At 46.3% G+C, this 13,406-nt stretch overlaps 1 protein-coding gene and 2 non-coding genes across 3 annotated transcripts in view; all 3 read right to left on the bottom strand.

Moving 5' to 3' along the window:
* The window catches only part of QARS1 (glutaminyl-tRNA synthetase 1), a 296,102-nt gene that overhangs the window by 97,646 nt on the left and 185,050 nt on the right, over positions 1–13,406 (bottom strand). The window contains exons 13-14 of the mRNA XM_085624343.1: positions 3,819–3,927; positions 1,903–2,033 (exon numbers count right to left, since the gene is read on the bottom strand). Of these exons, the coding sequence (XP_085480469.1) occupies positions 1,903–2,033; positions 3,819–3,927 (240 nt within the window). The remainder of the gene's footprint in view (positions 1–1,902; positions 2,034–3,818; positions 3,928–13,406) is intronic.
* LOC146797334 (small nucleolar RNA SNORA14) lies at positions 841–975 on the bottom strand. The gene has a single exon (XR_014969328.1). It is a non-coding gene; the product is annotated as a small nucleolar RNA SNORA14 (small nucleolar RNA).
* Positions 9,987–10,118, bottom strand: LOC146797333 (small nucleolar RNA SNORA14). The gene has a single exon (XR_014969329.1). It is a non-coding gene; the product is annotated as a small nucleolar RNA SNORA14 (small nucleolar RNA).

The following is a 13,406-nucleotide window of genomic DNA, read 5'->3' as shown; positions in this document are numbered from 1 at the left end:
CGGCGCCAAAGTTATTCCAAATAGAATGTTGCGGTTTTCCTATGGAAACAGGGTCCTAACTATAACTACCTACTGGCGACCGCCAGTAGGTAATATATATATATATATTAAATAACTCCAAATGAACCATCTTTGTCTCATCTGTAATAGAGACCACTCCGCCTGCTTTTTTCACACTTCATTTTATTCCATAGCATGTAGCATTCCGTTTACGGTCAAACAAGTTATTCCCTTTGATAAGTTCATTCGTGACAACCATTCGCACCTATGATAGCGCAATGTGAAGTCATTTTTTCTGAGCAGAAAGAAGACTTGTAACGGTCACTCATCCATGGGCTATTACGAGCCGTTTGTAAATTTACCAATATCTATTATGACATCTGATAGATTTATGGAAAATGTTTAAGACTACTGACAGCAGATTTAGTCTGGACTAACAATGTTCACTAACTTAGTAAACATTGCTGTTCAAACAACTGTTGAAGTTGGAAGCAAATATCATTTCTAAGCCAACTAAATATCTATTAATCACTAGATACCGAGTATTTTCAGTATCATTTTAGTAGAGTACCAATGGCTTGATTTTAAGAGTAGAAAGACATTTGCCTGCAAACATCAATTTTTATTTAACGTGGCCTCGCCGAGCACACTGGGATAACATTTGGAAGGCATGAGGCATTCTGGCTCACGGTATTATGTTGCCGTGCTGACTTGTCCCACTCCACTTCTCCAGAGTACCTTAATTGACTCAACCGGCCTCTGGTCAGTGTCGCTCTGGAGCAATTTCAACAGCAGATGCCAAACTACAACGCACTCAACATGACGCGACAAGACCCAAACAATTTATGTACGAGAGGCGCAATAGTACAGAAACACATGGGTCACTGCACTTTGCAGGTCTCGATGCTCTATTCTGGCATCCCTTCTTGTCTCTGGTGCCATTGAGAAGACACCAGAGGGGTTTTAGGAATGCATGTCAGAGTTCCTAGGAAGGAAAATTTACAAAAAGGCAAACCGATTTAATAAACTGGTAGCCCAGGCACAAAGTATGCCCACTGATGGGAAGGTCTACCACCGCTGACAGTCATTAGGTCAACTTCATTGCCAAATATTACAAAAGACCGAATTCACAACATTGAGTAAAAAAGGGATAGTGCCAACTACTTCATAATCCATTTAACTTCACATTTAAAAATTACCAAATTGGATTCCTTGTCGGATACATCCAGAATGGTGTTGGTGATCTACTCCACAATTGCACCCGATGCCAATCATAATTTCCCCTTCAGTAGGCTGCAAATTAATTTTAAATGTACACCCTACGTAAGCAGAGTGGGAGTTGTTGATCAGACATAATTTCAGAATTCCGAGTACACTTGGAAAAGGCTTGATGACAAAGGAGAAAACTATTGCTTTCCTGAGATTTTACACCTTTGTATATACCTTCACATTTATTTTCCAGGGCTTGGAATAATTTACATTCTTAATTTACCACTAAATTGTTATTTAAGATCAGATATAAATTATAATATTAAATATTAAGAATTCTGCCGAAAGAGCAGCTGATCAAGTTATTGGCTGAATATGATATTTAGTAACTAAGTTCCAAGCCTTAAATACTTAATAAAAACAATTGTTTAAATGATTTGTAAAGCACATCACTATCTGGAACGGGCTTCCTAGCGCTCAAAGAAGAAAACTACTAATTGATTTTAATGTGTAAAATACACATTTCTCAACTATGTTCTAACATCTGGAATGAGCTTTTGAAGAACTCTAGATTTCGCACCAGGTAGACCGGTGAATAGCTCAATGTTGGACGAGGTTAAACCCACAAGAAGCTGAGTTTAGGTGCACTTCTTCCCCAAGGCCTGAATTCACCGACAAAGCTTCCAAACATACCATTTGTCTCCAGTTCTGTGGTGAGGCGTGTACTTGATACGGTAAGCCACAGGATCCATCTTTCCATCTTCCATCACCAGTTTCATCCTCAGCGTGACCTCGCCCTCGGCAAACTTGCCTTTTTTCATTCCCTAAAGCAGACATTGTGGCAAAAACGAAAGACACCTGTAACCTTCGTGCAAATTACACCCGGAGCTAGAAGTAAACGGGGTGTTGTAATAACTGCGTACTCAAGAGGATGCAGGATATTGGCTGAAAATCATTCAATTGCCATTTTATTTTCCACGTTTAGCAGTGCAGCAGCCAGCATTAGTGGGGGCGTGTCCTCTTCTGCAGAGTGGCAGCAGCGGAGCAGCCTGCAGCCAGCATTAGTGGGGGCGTGTCCTCTTCTGCAGAGTGGCAGCAGCGGAGCAGCCTGCAGCCAGCATTGGTGGGGGCGTGTCCTCTTCTGCAGAGTGACAGCAGCGGAGCAGCCTGCAGCCAGCATTAGTGGGGGCGTGTCCTCCTCTGCTGCCGAGTGGCAGCAGCGGAGCAGCCTGCAGCCAGCATTAGTGGGGGCGTGTCCTGTGCTGCCGAGTGGCAGCAGCAGAGCAGCCTGCAGCCAGCATTGGTGGGGGCGTGTCCTCTGCTGCAGAGTGGCAGCAGCGGAGCAGCCTGCAGCCAGCATTGGTGGGGGGCGTGTCCTCTGCTGCACGCAGCAGCGGAGCAGCCTGCAGCCAGCATTAGTGGGGGCGTGTCCTCCTCTGCTGCCGAGTGGCAGCAGCAGAGCAGCCTGCAGCCAGCATTGGTGGGGGCGTGTCCTCTGCTGCAGAGTGGCAGCAGCGGAGCAGCCTGCAGCCAGCATTGGTGGGGGCGTGTCCTCTGCTGCAGAGTGGCAGCAGCGGAGCAGCCTGCAGCCAGCATTAGTGGGGGTGTGTCCTCCTCTGCTGCCGAGTGGCAGCAGCAGAGCAGCCTGCAGCCAGCATTGGTGGGGGCGTGTCCTCTTCTGCAGAGTGGCAGCAGCGGAGCAGCCTGCAGCCAGCATTAGTGGGGGCGTGTCCTCCTCTGCTGCAGAGTGGCAGCAGCGGAGCAGCCTGCAGCCAGCATTAGTGGGGGCGTGTCCTCCTCTGCTGCAGAGTGGCAGCAGCGGAAGACTGGAGCAGCAAGATGGACCCTCCAAAATGCGCTCTCTTGAGCCAGCCAAAGTGACATGCTCACTTTGCAGCTCTCTACTCAGCAACCTTAGACAGCTGGGCTACAAGTCAGGGCCACTGGAATTCTGCGATTCTGCAGCTACAATATTTTACACATACATATTAAGTTAATGTACTTGCAACATAATCTGCTGCATTATTTGCAGATTTCAACCAACAAAAATGTTTTAGCCCAAACGGTTTAAAGGTTTCTAAAATATAAGCACCACACAAGGTATCATGGCGAGGCAGACGCATTGCAAAGGTTAACTGGTCATCTTTCGGATACGGATTGCATTATTGCAATTTCAAAAAGGTACTAAGGAGAGCAAACCTTTGCCCAGTTGGCCACATTATTATGAATAATTTGCTTTGTCTTCTTCTAAATATAACTCCGTCAGCACTGCTGCATAATTTGGTTCGCTACTGCCGCATAATTCCAGTTGCATTGCCGAGTCCCCCAATTACCTAAACACATGCAAGGTCCTGCACCAGGACTGAAAGAAACCCCAAAGGTTCATGCAATCTTGCTTTACTGTTTCCAAGTGCAAACTTGGTGCAATGGGAGTTCGACACAATATATTTTATGCAACTGAGCTGTGCGCAGGCTCATACATGTTAGTCACTATGAGGAATTGCGCAGGAAGGGTTCGGCGCTCACCCAGTGCCAGACTCTTTGTATCAGTGGAAGGCAATCGCTAAGTGGTATCATCACTGGCATCTAGGTAGAGTTGTCACACTTACCTCGAAGAGCAAGAGCGACTCTTCAATGGGCCGATCTCGCCAGGGGGACGGAGGGGGGTTGTGCCCTTTGATTTCATCCACTTTCTGGTGACATGCATAGGCATGGCCTCTGAAAAAAGGAAACAATGTAAGAAATTCCATTTTATGGTTGCACAAACCAAACAAAACACTGCAGATCACTTAATTCAAGCAAGAATAATCAAGAAAGTACAAGACTTGAAACGAGCCTAAGGGGCGTTCGTATTTTCCAGACTCCGATCCTGCTCGGAGGTACGTCACACAGCCAGTCTGATGTTCAATTCATCACAACCTGCGATTTACGGTGTCCAAAAAGGAACTATTTGGTTTTCTTACAAAGGTCACAAGCCTGCTCGGTTATGAAAATAGGCTTTAACTCAATACAATCTGTCTCACTTGCTGGTTCTCAGTTGCCCAAGTCAGAATAAATACAGTAAGAAAATATACAGATTAAAGAATTTTATAAGAAGAGAAATATATACATATTAATGGAGAGGAAGACAATTCAAGAAACAGTGGAATGAGTGACCCCTTCAAAAATGGGTCTGCTCCCAAGGAATCGATTGGCATAGATCGGATTAAAGCATTTCAGACTATGCGATGTTTGATGTCACCCGGGCCCCAACAAAATGAATGGCCCCCAATGACGTGGATATGATGAAAATGTCTCACAAAAGGTTCCAGTTCCAACCGGAGTGTGCGTACTCATTCGATGTAGAATTACCCGACTGTACCTTGAGGAAGGTTTGGAAGTTCTAGGACCAGGGGCTGGAATTTGAGGATTTTAGAGAGATGGTTCACACCCAGTAGAACCAGGTAGAATTTATCCGTACTCGGAGGTGCTCAAGGGCTGGATCCAGGCAGGATCCCCACAAAGAACCATGCATTAGACACAATGGATCACAGGGGATGGGTCATTCTTCGGTTAAACTGGACCGGATGCAGCCTCAAGGAGCGAGTGAGTACTAAAGAGATAAATCATCAGCATATTGAAGAAGAGAACCTCTTCCATAAAGAAGGGACACAAATGCCCATTAAACAACAAAGTGTTAGAAAGGAGAATGTGTTTCCATTATCTTAATATCGTATGCAGCGAATAAAATACGGTTAGAGGAGAATGCGATTCTAAACAAATTCACTTTATCGGGCCTCAATTAAGGATACACCAATTGAATCTGTAATGCCATATTGACTGACTGCAATTTCACTTGCTAAGTTGATTGCAAACTCAGAGCAGTTAATATCTTTTTAAAAAGAGAAAACCCTTTACGAAAATTCCCAATCCACTCTATCAGTTTGTTCCTCTACAGAAAATATTAGAAATGTCATCTTTTCTAAATCTAGTAAACCTTCTGCATAAAATACTTGGTATATACACCTACCGCCAAACACAGATAGGAGAAGAGCTTAGGCCCCAATGGATGGAGAATAGTAGCGGCTGCTACCAGTCAGGGGAGGGTGGAGGTCGAGAGGAAAAACAAAAAAGAAAAAAGACTTACCTATGCGGCCGGCTGGCTGTTGCCTCTCCTCCGTCCTCTTACTTCTGGTCTCAAGTCCCAGATGCTAGCAGGAAGCACCCGGCCTCCCAGGCTTCCCTGAGCCAATCACAACGCAGCATAGCAGCGTTGTGATTGGTCGGAGCACTGTGGTTCGGTGCTCAGACAGAGACTGGGAAGCTTTGCATGTTCCTGATCAGGCTGCGTAATGCAGCCTGGTGGGGAAGATGCAAAGTGCGCATGACTGTTTGGCCGGTCGAAGAGGGCCGGTCAAGCAGTCGTGCACACTTACGGAGTGAAAGCCACTCCTCCCCCTGTTCTTGCCAGCCCGCCACTGACTCCAATTGGAAAAAAAAAATGATAACGATACGTAAAACCTCATTGATCTGATGGCTGCCCACCAACTATGTATGGTAGATCTGGGAAGACCCAAGAGAAAACCGTCACGTAAAAAAATCAAGAGTTTACCACTGAACAGAAAAGTGGGTGCTGTTAATACGGTTTACAGAGCGAGTTTACTTTATACCACACGGTTTGTTGACAGTGAAACTTTCATGAAAAATACACCACAGAGCATTAAAAAGTATCTACCAAGAACATTGCATACTCTTTGCAAAACATGTCTAAAAAGCGACTCTTCGCTTGAAATAACGGTCTGAAGATGCTAAAGATTATACTCCTGCAGCCTTCAAGCTGGTGAAAACTTTACAGCTAGCCCATCTTGTGACGCTGAACAAGCAGCACACGTACACAGGTGGTGCATACAGTCTTATGTAGAAATTGTAATGCGGAGAGGATTCGGTCTAATAACTCAAGGCTACTTACAATACTTAGTATGTAAGCCGTAGAATATTTGCACTTCTGCAAACTTTCTCCCGAGCCTAAAAACGTAGGTGGAACATGCTAGACACAAGTTGTCAACTATCACCTGTAAGAAAGTGGGTTTCTGTTGCAGTAACCCCCCCTTTTTTTGCCTAATAGCTGATGCACTTTTCCTTGTTGTGCCCTGGGCTCCTGCCAATCAGGTGCCCAGGGCCTGTGTTCCTTCCCTAAAAACTGCCTAACAGCCAAAACCCAAATTGGCAAACCCTGGCCACATGTCAGCCCCTAGTAAATGGTACCCTAGGTACCCAGGGCCTTGTGACCAGGGAAGGCCTCTAAGGGCTGCAGCACTCCTTGTGCCACCCTTAGAGTCCCAGTACCATGACACACACACTGCCCTTGCAGGCTGAGTGCCTGGATACAAGACAAAACAGAGTCGACATGGCACACATCCCTGTGTGCCATGCCCACAACCTACACTGCCCTGGCATACATCAGCCACCCCTCTAGCTGGGTGCCCTATGCCAGTGGCGTGGGCACAGAGGCAGGAGCCCTGTGCCCCTACAGTACCCAGGTCCATTCCTGGGTCCTGTAAGTGCAGTGCTGCCAGCTAAGAGTATATGGTGATGGGAGCTTGTCAAACACGAACTCCACAGCACCATAATGGCAGCACTGAAGACTGAGAAGTTTGTTATCAAACTGCTCAGCACATTAAATCCACACTGATGCCAGTGTGTGATTTAATGTACAAAGCACCGCAGAGGGCATCTTAGAGAGGCCCCCTGAAACCTAAACCTACAATCCACGGCTGTTCTGAGGCTGCCACACAGCAGACATGTTGCTGGACCCCTGGGTAGGAGAGCCCCTGCTCTCCTGGGTCTGCAACAATGCACATCCTGGGCGAGGTGCTAAATCTCCCCCCCCCAGGATGGGCAGGGGGAAGCTTCAAAGGCATTCCGCCTCTGTGAGCTTCCCCAGGCCACTGCAACCCCCCACTCTGGCGGGAAGCTTGGCTGGAAACCCCAAATAAGGAAAGGGGATGTGCCAGTCTGCCAACCCCACCCCTCAGGTGGGGGAGGCGAGGTGAAGCACATCTCCGGGCTCTCGCCATCTTGAAGATGGGAAGCCCTGCCCAATCAGGACTAGGCTCCTGCCCCCCTCCCACAGGAGAGAGGCAGGATAGGGGGTGTACCCACCCCAGGACAGGGACCCATTGGCCCCTGCCCTTCACCTACCTGTAACGCCCCTAAATCTAGTATTTAGGGGCACCCTGAACCTTCCTTCCCCAGATTCCAAACTACAAAGAAGAGCAAGAAGAAAGAAGACCTGCCCTGCAGCTGCTAAAAAGAGGAAGACACCAACTGCTTTGGCCCCAGCCCTACCGGCCTGTCGACCCTCGAACCTGCTCCTGCTCCAACCCGGCATCTCTTGTGGCCAGCAACCTCACAAACCCCGGAGGACCTGGCTACCTCTTGGCTCTAAGCCCCTGGGACTCCCATGAGTAGAGGCTCTACTCAAAACCTACCTCTCATCCCTGGCAGCAGCCCGGAACCGCGAACCCAGCACACTCTGCACCAGCCAAGCCTGGCCAGTGCCGGAGTGAACAAAGACCCTGAGGACGACCCCACGGCGACTGTGACCCCGAGTCCGGCACCCAAGGACCTCCCTCGACACTCCTGAAGAAGCCTGCAGCCTCAGAACAAGGTGCCCCCCCAACCGCGATCAACAGGGGGGAAGATTTCCCGACACCAAAAGGCACCCCTGCACGCGGCGCCCCACGGCCCCCTGTGCCCAATCCTGGGGTACCTACCTATCCTCCAACTACCCAACTTACCTCTCGAAGTGGTGGTGGCACCTGAAGAGTCCTCGTCCCCGAGCTTGCAGTCTTTTTCTAAACCGGAGATTTCCCATTGAAATCAATTGAGCGCCCGAAGGCTCAAAAGCACTCTGCACCCAGCCGCCCGAGTGGCCCTGGCAGTGAAAACTCTACACCTACCTACTTCCCCACTTTCCCTGAGTAAGTGACCAGGAGCCCAGCATCTACAGCCGCGTGGCTTGCCAGTCAGCAGCCACCAACCAAGGCCCCCCCTATCTCTCATAGAATAACATTGGGCCTAACTCTCTCTGCACCCGGCCGCCCTAGAGCCGCTGAGGGTGAACCAACTGTACCTACCTGACCCTGGGGGACCCCTGAGTCTATGCCCAGAACCTCAACTCTGCCAGTCGAGCACTTACCCTTAAACCGCAAACTCTATTTTCCTCATAGGGTAACATTGACTGGCTTTTTCCTGAAATTTCTTTTAAGTGTGGACTTTTCAAATCTTAAAAAATTCACAAAAAATCAGCCGAGTAACGAAAACGAAATTACTCACCTGCTCTTAGGTGAGCTCCCAGTGCTGGATCTTGGTGCCCAGCACTGACTCTGAAAAATACTTACAACTGTACTTACCCTTAACTCAATTTTCTTCCATAGGAAACCATTGACTGCTTTTCTGTGAAATTTCTTCTAAGTGTCGATTTCTGCAATCTTTAAATATTCTTCAAAAATCGTATAATATCTGAAAACGTAATTACTTACGTGTTTTGGATAAAGGTCCCAGTACTGAGTCTAGGCACCCAGTACTGGATTACAAAAGTAATGATAACATACTGTACCTGTAACCTGAATTTTCTTCCATAGGGAATCATTGACTGTTTTCTTTGAAATATTTTCTAAGTGTAAACTTTTAAAATAGCTAAATATTGTTTAAAAATCATTACAGTAATTAAGTCGACTTTCATCACTTGATTCGGAGTACTGACCCAGGACTGAATCTAGGATCCAGTCCTGGAATTCCAAAAGTAATTCTAAAAGTAATCTGTGGCAAATAACATGAAACTTCCATTGAACTCAATGCATTATTGTGTTTAAAATAGTGTTGTCTATTGCAACCACTTGTAACTGTTTACAAAAGTCAATTACATCTTGCAAAAGTATTTATATAAAGCATCTCATTCTGAGAAAGTATATTTTAATTCCAATTGTTGGTTCTAAAATAAAACAAGCATATATTTTTTATATCTAAACCAATGGCCTAGAGTTCAGTTCTTGAGTGTGTGAGACCATTTGCTGACTGAGTGTGTACAACAAATGCTTTACACTGTCCTCTTATACTGCCTTACTGCTCGACCAAGCTACCACTTTAGAGAGTAAGGTTATATCTAACTTAAGCCTCTGTCAAACCCTTGGGGACTGTGGACTCTGTACACCCTGTACCTGTTTAGGAACAGTATATACAGAGCCACTTTCTCACATCACCTGAACACAGGGTTACTCCAATGCAAACATTTTTAACGTGTTCAAGATCTCTACACACCTATGAAGCAATAGGAGCAGAAACCTTTTTTTAAACACACCAATTTTATGGAAACACAATTAGGTGGAAACTAATATGGCAGCTACCCGCCACTATAAAACAAACTGACTCATTGGATGATGGCATCAGTGATGACATCTCAAATGACAATTAATGACATCAGTGAGGTCATAAATGAGGTCATAGAACAGGTCATGAGTGATGTAATATTTCAGGTCATAAGCAGTGCATGGCTGGGGTATAAGTTATATTTAGCTCTGCTAACTAGAACTGGTAAACTTGTGTTTATTTCAAAACGTTAATGTTGTCACTGACATATTCACCTAACTGTAACATAACTATTTTTATATCTCAATCTCCAGACCAGTAGCTCCTGCTTGATTCATTAGCGCAGTGAGGCATACTTTTGAGATTTTATTCCCTGAGCTCGTACTAGCATCTAACTTTGCACTGCTTCATAACCATTTAAAAAGGAAAAGTGTGCAAGAAGTGAAATAGCACAGAAACACATCAGTGTCTGCACTGTGGAGGTCTCACTGCTCTGCTCTGGCATCCCGTCTTGTCTCTGCAGCCACGGAAGAGACAGCAGAGGGGTTTTAGGAATGCGAATCAAGCTGCAACAGAAAAATCTATACAGAGCAACTAACAGTGCACTCTGCTAGACATCTGCCCCGGACCTCTCTACCCCCATTTTAAGGTCCAGGCAGTTCCAGATTTGAATGGAAACCGTTTCAAGCCAAATAAGTAAATGATAACTTTGGGAGGGTATAGGCTTAGAAGAAGTTACTTACTTACGGTAAAGAGATTTCTGGAGATAATCTAGCAACCTGCAAACCGCTCACCTCTCATCCAGGTGACAGACTGAATCTGGAAGACTCAAAATAGCGCTCCAGTGCTGGCAGGTGTTGGCACAACGCCAACAAGGCTCGGGTACCTTCTGGATTGTGAGGGAACAACTGCATCTGGAATCATCTTTGCACTTGGATATCAATTCTAATACTTTTCAAAGATCTTCGAGGCAAAATAAAAAAAAAAGAAAAAGAAAAATCGATGAAGGGAATAACCGAAAAGTGCAAAAAAACAACTCTAACTTAAGTATAAAAACACTTCTCCGAAAAGGATTCAGGAATCTGCAGAAAGAATATTCACGAAAAGGAATATGCTACTTACCAGTATGCATTTGTTCTTGGCATGTAGAGCTGCAGATCTACACACTATGCATAGATCGCCATCTGGTGTTGGGCCCGGATGTTTGCACTTGTTTTTGTCTTAGAAAGTCTTTGGAAGTCACGAGATAGGTGACTCCTCCTTTGGATCGTATTGTGCATGGGCTTCGGCTCCATCCTCAGATTGTTTTTCGCCAGCAGGGAAAGATGCACCGTAGTAATAACAGTGAAGATGCCCATGTGTGTGCTATCTAAATAAAGATAAAATGGGACAAATACAGGTAGCCGGGGAGGTGGGTGGGCGTGTGTAGATCTGCAGCTCTACATGCCAAGAACAGATGCATACTGGTAAGTAGCATATTCCGTCGAGGAATATGAGCTGCAGATTACACACTTGTGCATAGATTATATAGCAGTACCCACCGTTAGTGGCGACCACCCGTATCTGTTGCAGTGGTTTGAAATAATGTTTTGAGTACAGCCTGGCCCACACTAGCCTGTTGCTTAGTTTGCACATCTACACAATAGTGTTTGGTGAAAGTGTGCGGGGTTGACCATGTAGCTGCTTTGCAGATATCATCTAATGGGATGTTCCCTAAGAATGCCATGGAAGCCCCTATTTTACGTGTAGAATGGGCTTTAGACGGAACGGATAGCGTTAGTTTTGCTTTATGGTAGCAGATTTGAATGAATTTTACAATCCACCTAGCTATCCCCGATTTTGAGATGGGGTTGCCTTTGTGTGGTGGAGAGAAAGAAACAAACAGTTGTTTGGTCTTACGGAAAGGTTGTGTTCTTTGAATGTAGTAGAGTAAGGCTCGTTTGACATCCAGTGTGTGAAGAGCCCCTTCTGCAACGGTCTGTGGTTGCGAGAAAAATACTGGTAGTTCTACTGTTTGGTTTAGGTGAAAAGGTGAAATGACTTTAGGGAGGAATTTTGGGTTGGTACGGAGAACAACCTTGTTGTGGTGCATTTGGAGACAAGGTTCTTGAATGGCAAGTGCTTGTATCACACTGACCCTTCGAAGGGAAGTGATGGCTACAAGTAAAGCTGTTTTCCATGTTAGGAATTGTAGTTCGCATTTGTGCAGAGGTTCGAAGGGAGGCCCCATTAGCCTTGTGAGAACGATATTTAAGTTCCACACAGGTGAGGGTGGCACTATGGGGGGAATTATTCTTTTAAGGCCTTCCATGAAGGCTTTAATGGCAGGTACTCTAAAGATAGATACATGTTGCCTGTTTTGTAGGTAAGCTGCTATAGCTGAGAGGTGTAGTCGAATGGACATATAGGCTAGATTGCACCTTTGTAGGTGGAGTAAGTAGCCTATTATGTGTTGAATGGACACGTCTAGTGGATTGATGGTGTTGTTATGGCAATAAACAACAAAAAGTTTCCACTTGGCGGCATAGCACGCTCTAGTGGTAGGTCTTCTAGCTTCTCTGATGACGTGTATACAGTCAGGGGGAAGATTTAGGTACCCGAATTCTAGGATTTCAGGAGCCAGATCGCAAGGTTGAGCTGCGCTGGGTCCGGGTGTTTGATCTCTCCATGGTTCTAGGTTAAGAGGTGTGGGGAGAGGTGTAGTTTTTGGTGCGGCACTACAGATAGTTCTAGCAGTGTGGTATACCACGGTTGTCTGGCCCACGTTGGAGCTACGAGGATTAGTGTGAGGGAGTGTTGTTGTAGTTTGCGCACCACTAGTGGAATGAGTGGGAGAGGCGGAAAAGCGTACGCAAATCTGCCTTACCAGTTCATCCATATCGCATTTCCTTTGGACAATGGGTGTGGGTATCTGGCGGCGAAGCTTGGGCATTTGGCGTTTGTGGGTGGCGAAGAGGTCTATCTGTGGATGCCCCCACATTTGAAAGTACGGGTGAAGAACTTGTGGGTGAAGCTCCCACACGTGGATCTGTTGTGTCTGCCTGCTGAGCAGATCTGCCACTGTGTTTTGGACTCCTGGGACATGCTGAGCTAGGAGAAATATTTTCTGGGGTATTGCCCATCTCCATATCCTCTGTGCTAGCTGAGGAGAGTGTGTGCCGCCTAGTTTTTTAATATAATACATGGCTGTCATGTTGTCTGTGCGGATCTGGACTGCCTTGCCTGAAATTTGGGTTTGAAAAGATTTTAGGGCTAAGAAGATTGCTAGTAACTCCAGATGGTTGATATGGAGTATCTTTTGTTGAGATGTCCACTTGCCCTGTGTGGTGAGATGTAGTAGATGAGCTCCCCAGCCGGAGAGCGATGCGTCCGTTGTCAGTACTATTTGAGGAACCGGGTCCAGGAACGGTCGACCTTTGGAAAGGTTTGTGGTGTTCCACCAATGCAGAGAGCGATGGGTGCGACCGTCTACCAACACCAGATCTGTTAATTGACCCATGGCCTGGTTCCATTGTTGCGCTAAGCACTCTTGGAGAGGACGCATCTGGAGTCTTGCGTGAGGTACTATGAAGATGCAAGAGGCCATCATCCCTATTAGTTGCATTAACACTCGAGCTGGAAGGGAGTGTTGTGCTATGAATTTTGTGCGGAGAGCTTGAATGCTTGCAATCCTGGCAGGATTGGGGTAGGCTAGCGCTCTTGAGGTGTCTATGGTGGCACGGAGGTATTGTTTTATGTGGGATGGTTGTAGATGGGACTTCCGGTGGTTTACTGTGAAGCCCAGTTGGTGGAGTAGTTGAATCGTGGTGGACGTCTGTTGTACACACGGATTGTATGACCTGGCCTTT

Source organism: Triturus cristatus, chromosome 9 (genome assembly GCF_964204655.1).
Source record: "Triturus cristatus chromosome 9, aTriCri1.1, whole genome shotgun sequence".
NCBI classification, from domain to species: Eukaryota; Metazoa; Chordata; class Amphibia; order Caudata; family Salamandridae; genus Triturus; species Triturus cristatus.
The sequence above is the reverse complement of the archived record's forward strand: the minus strand, read 5'-3'. Positions and strand labels throughout refer to the sequence as shown.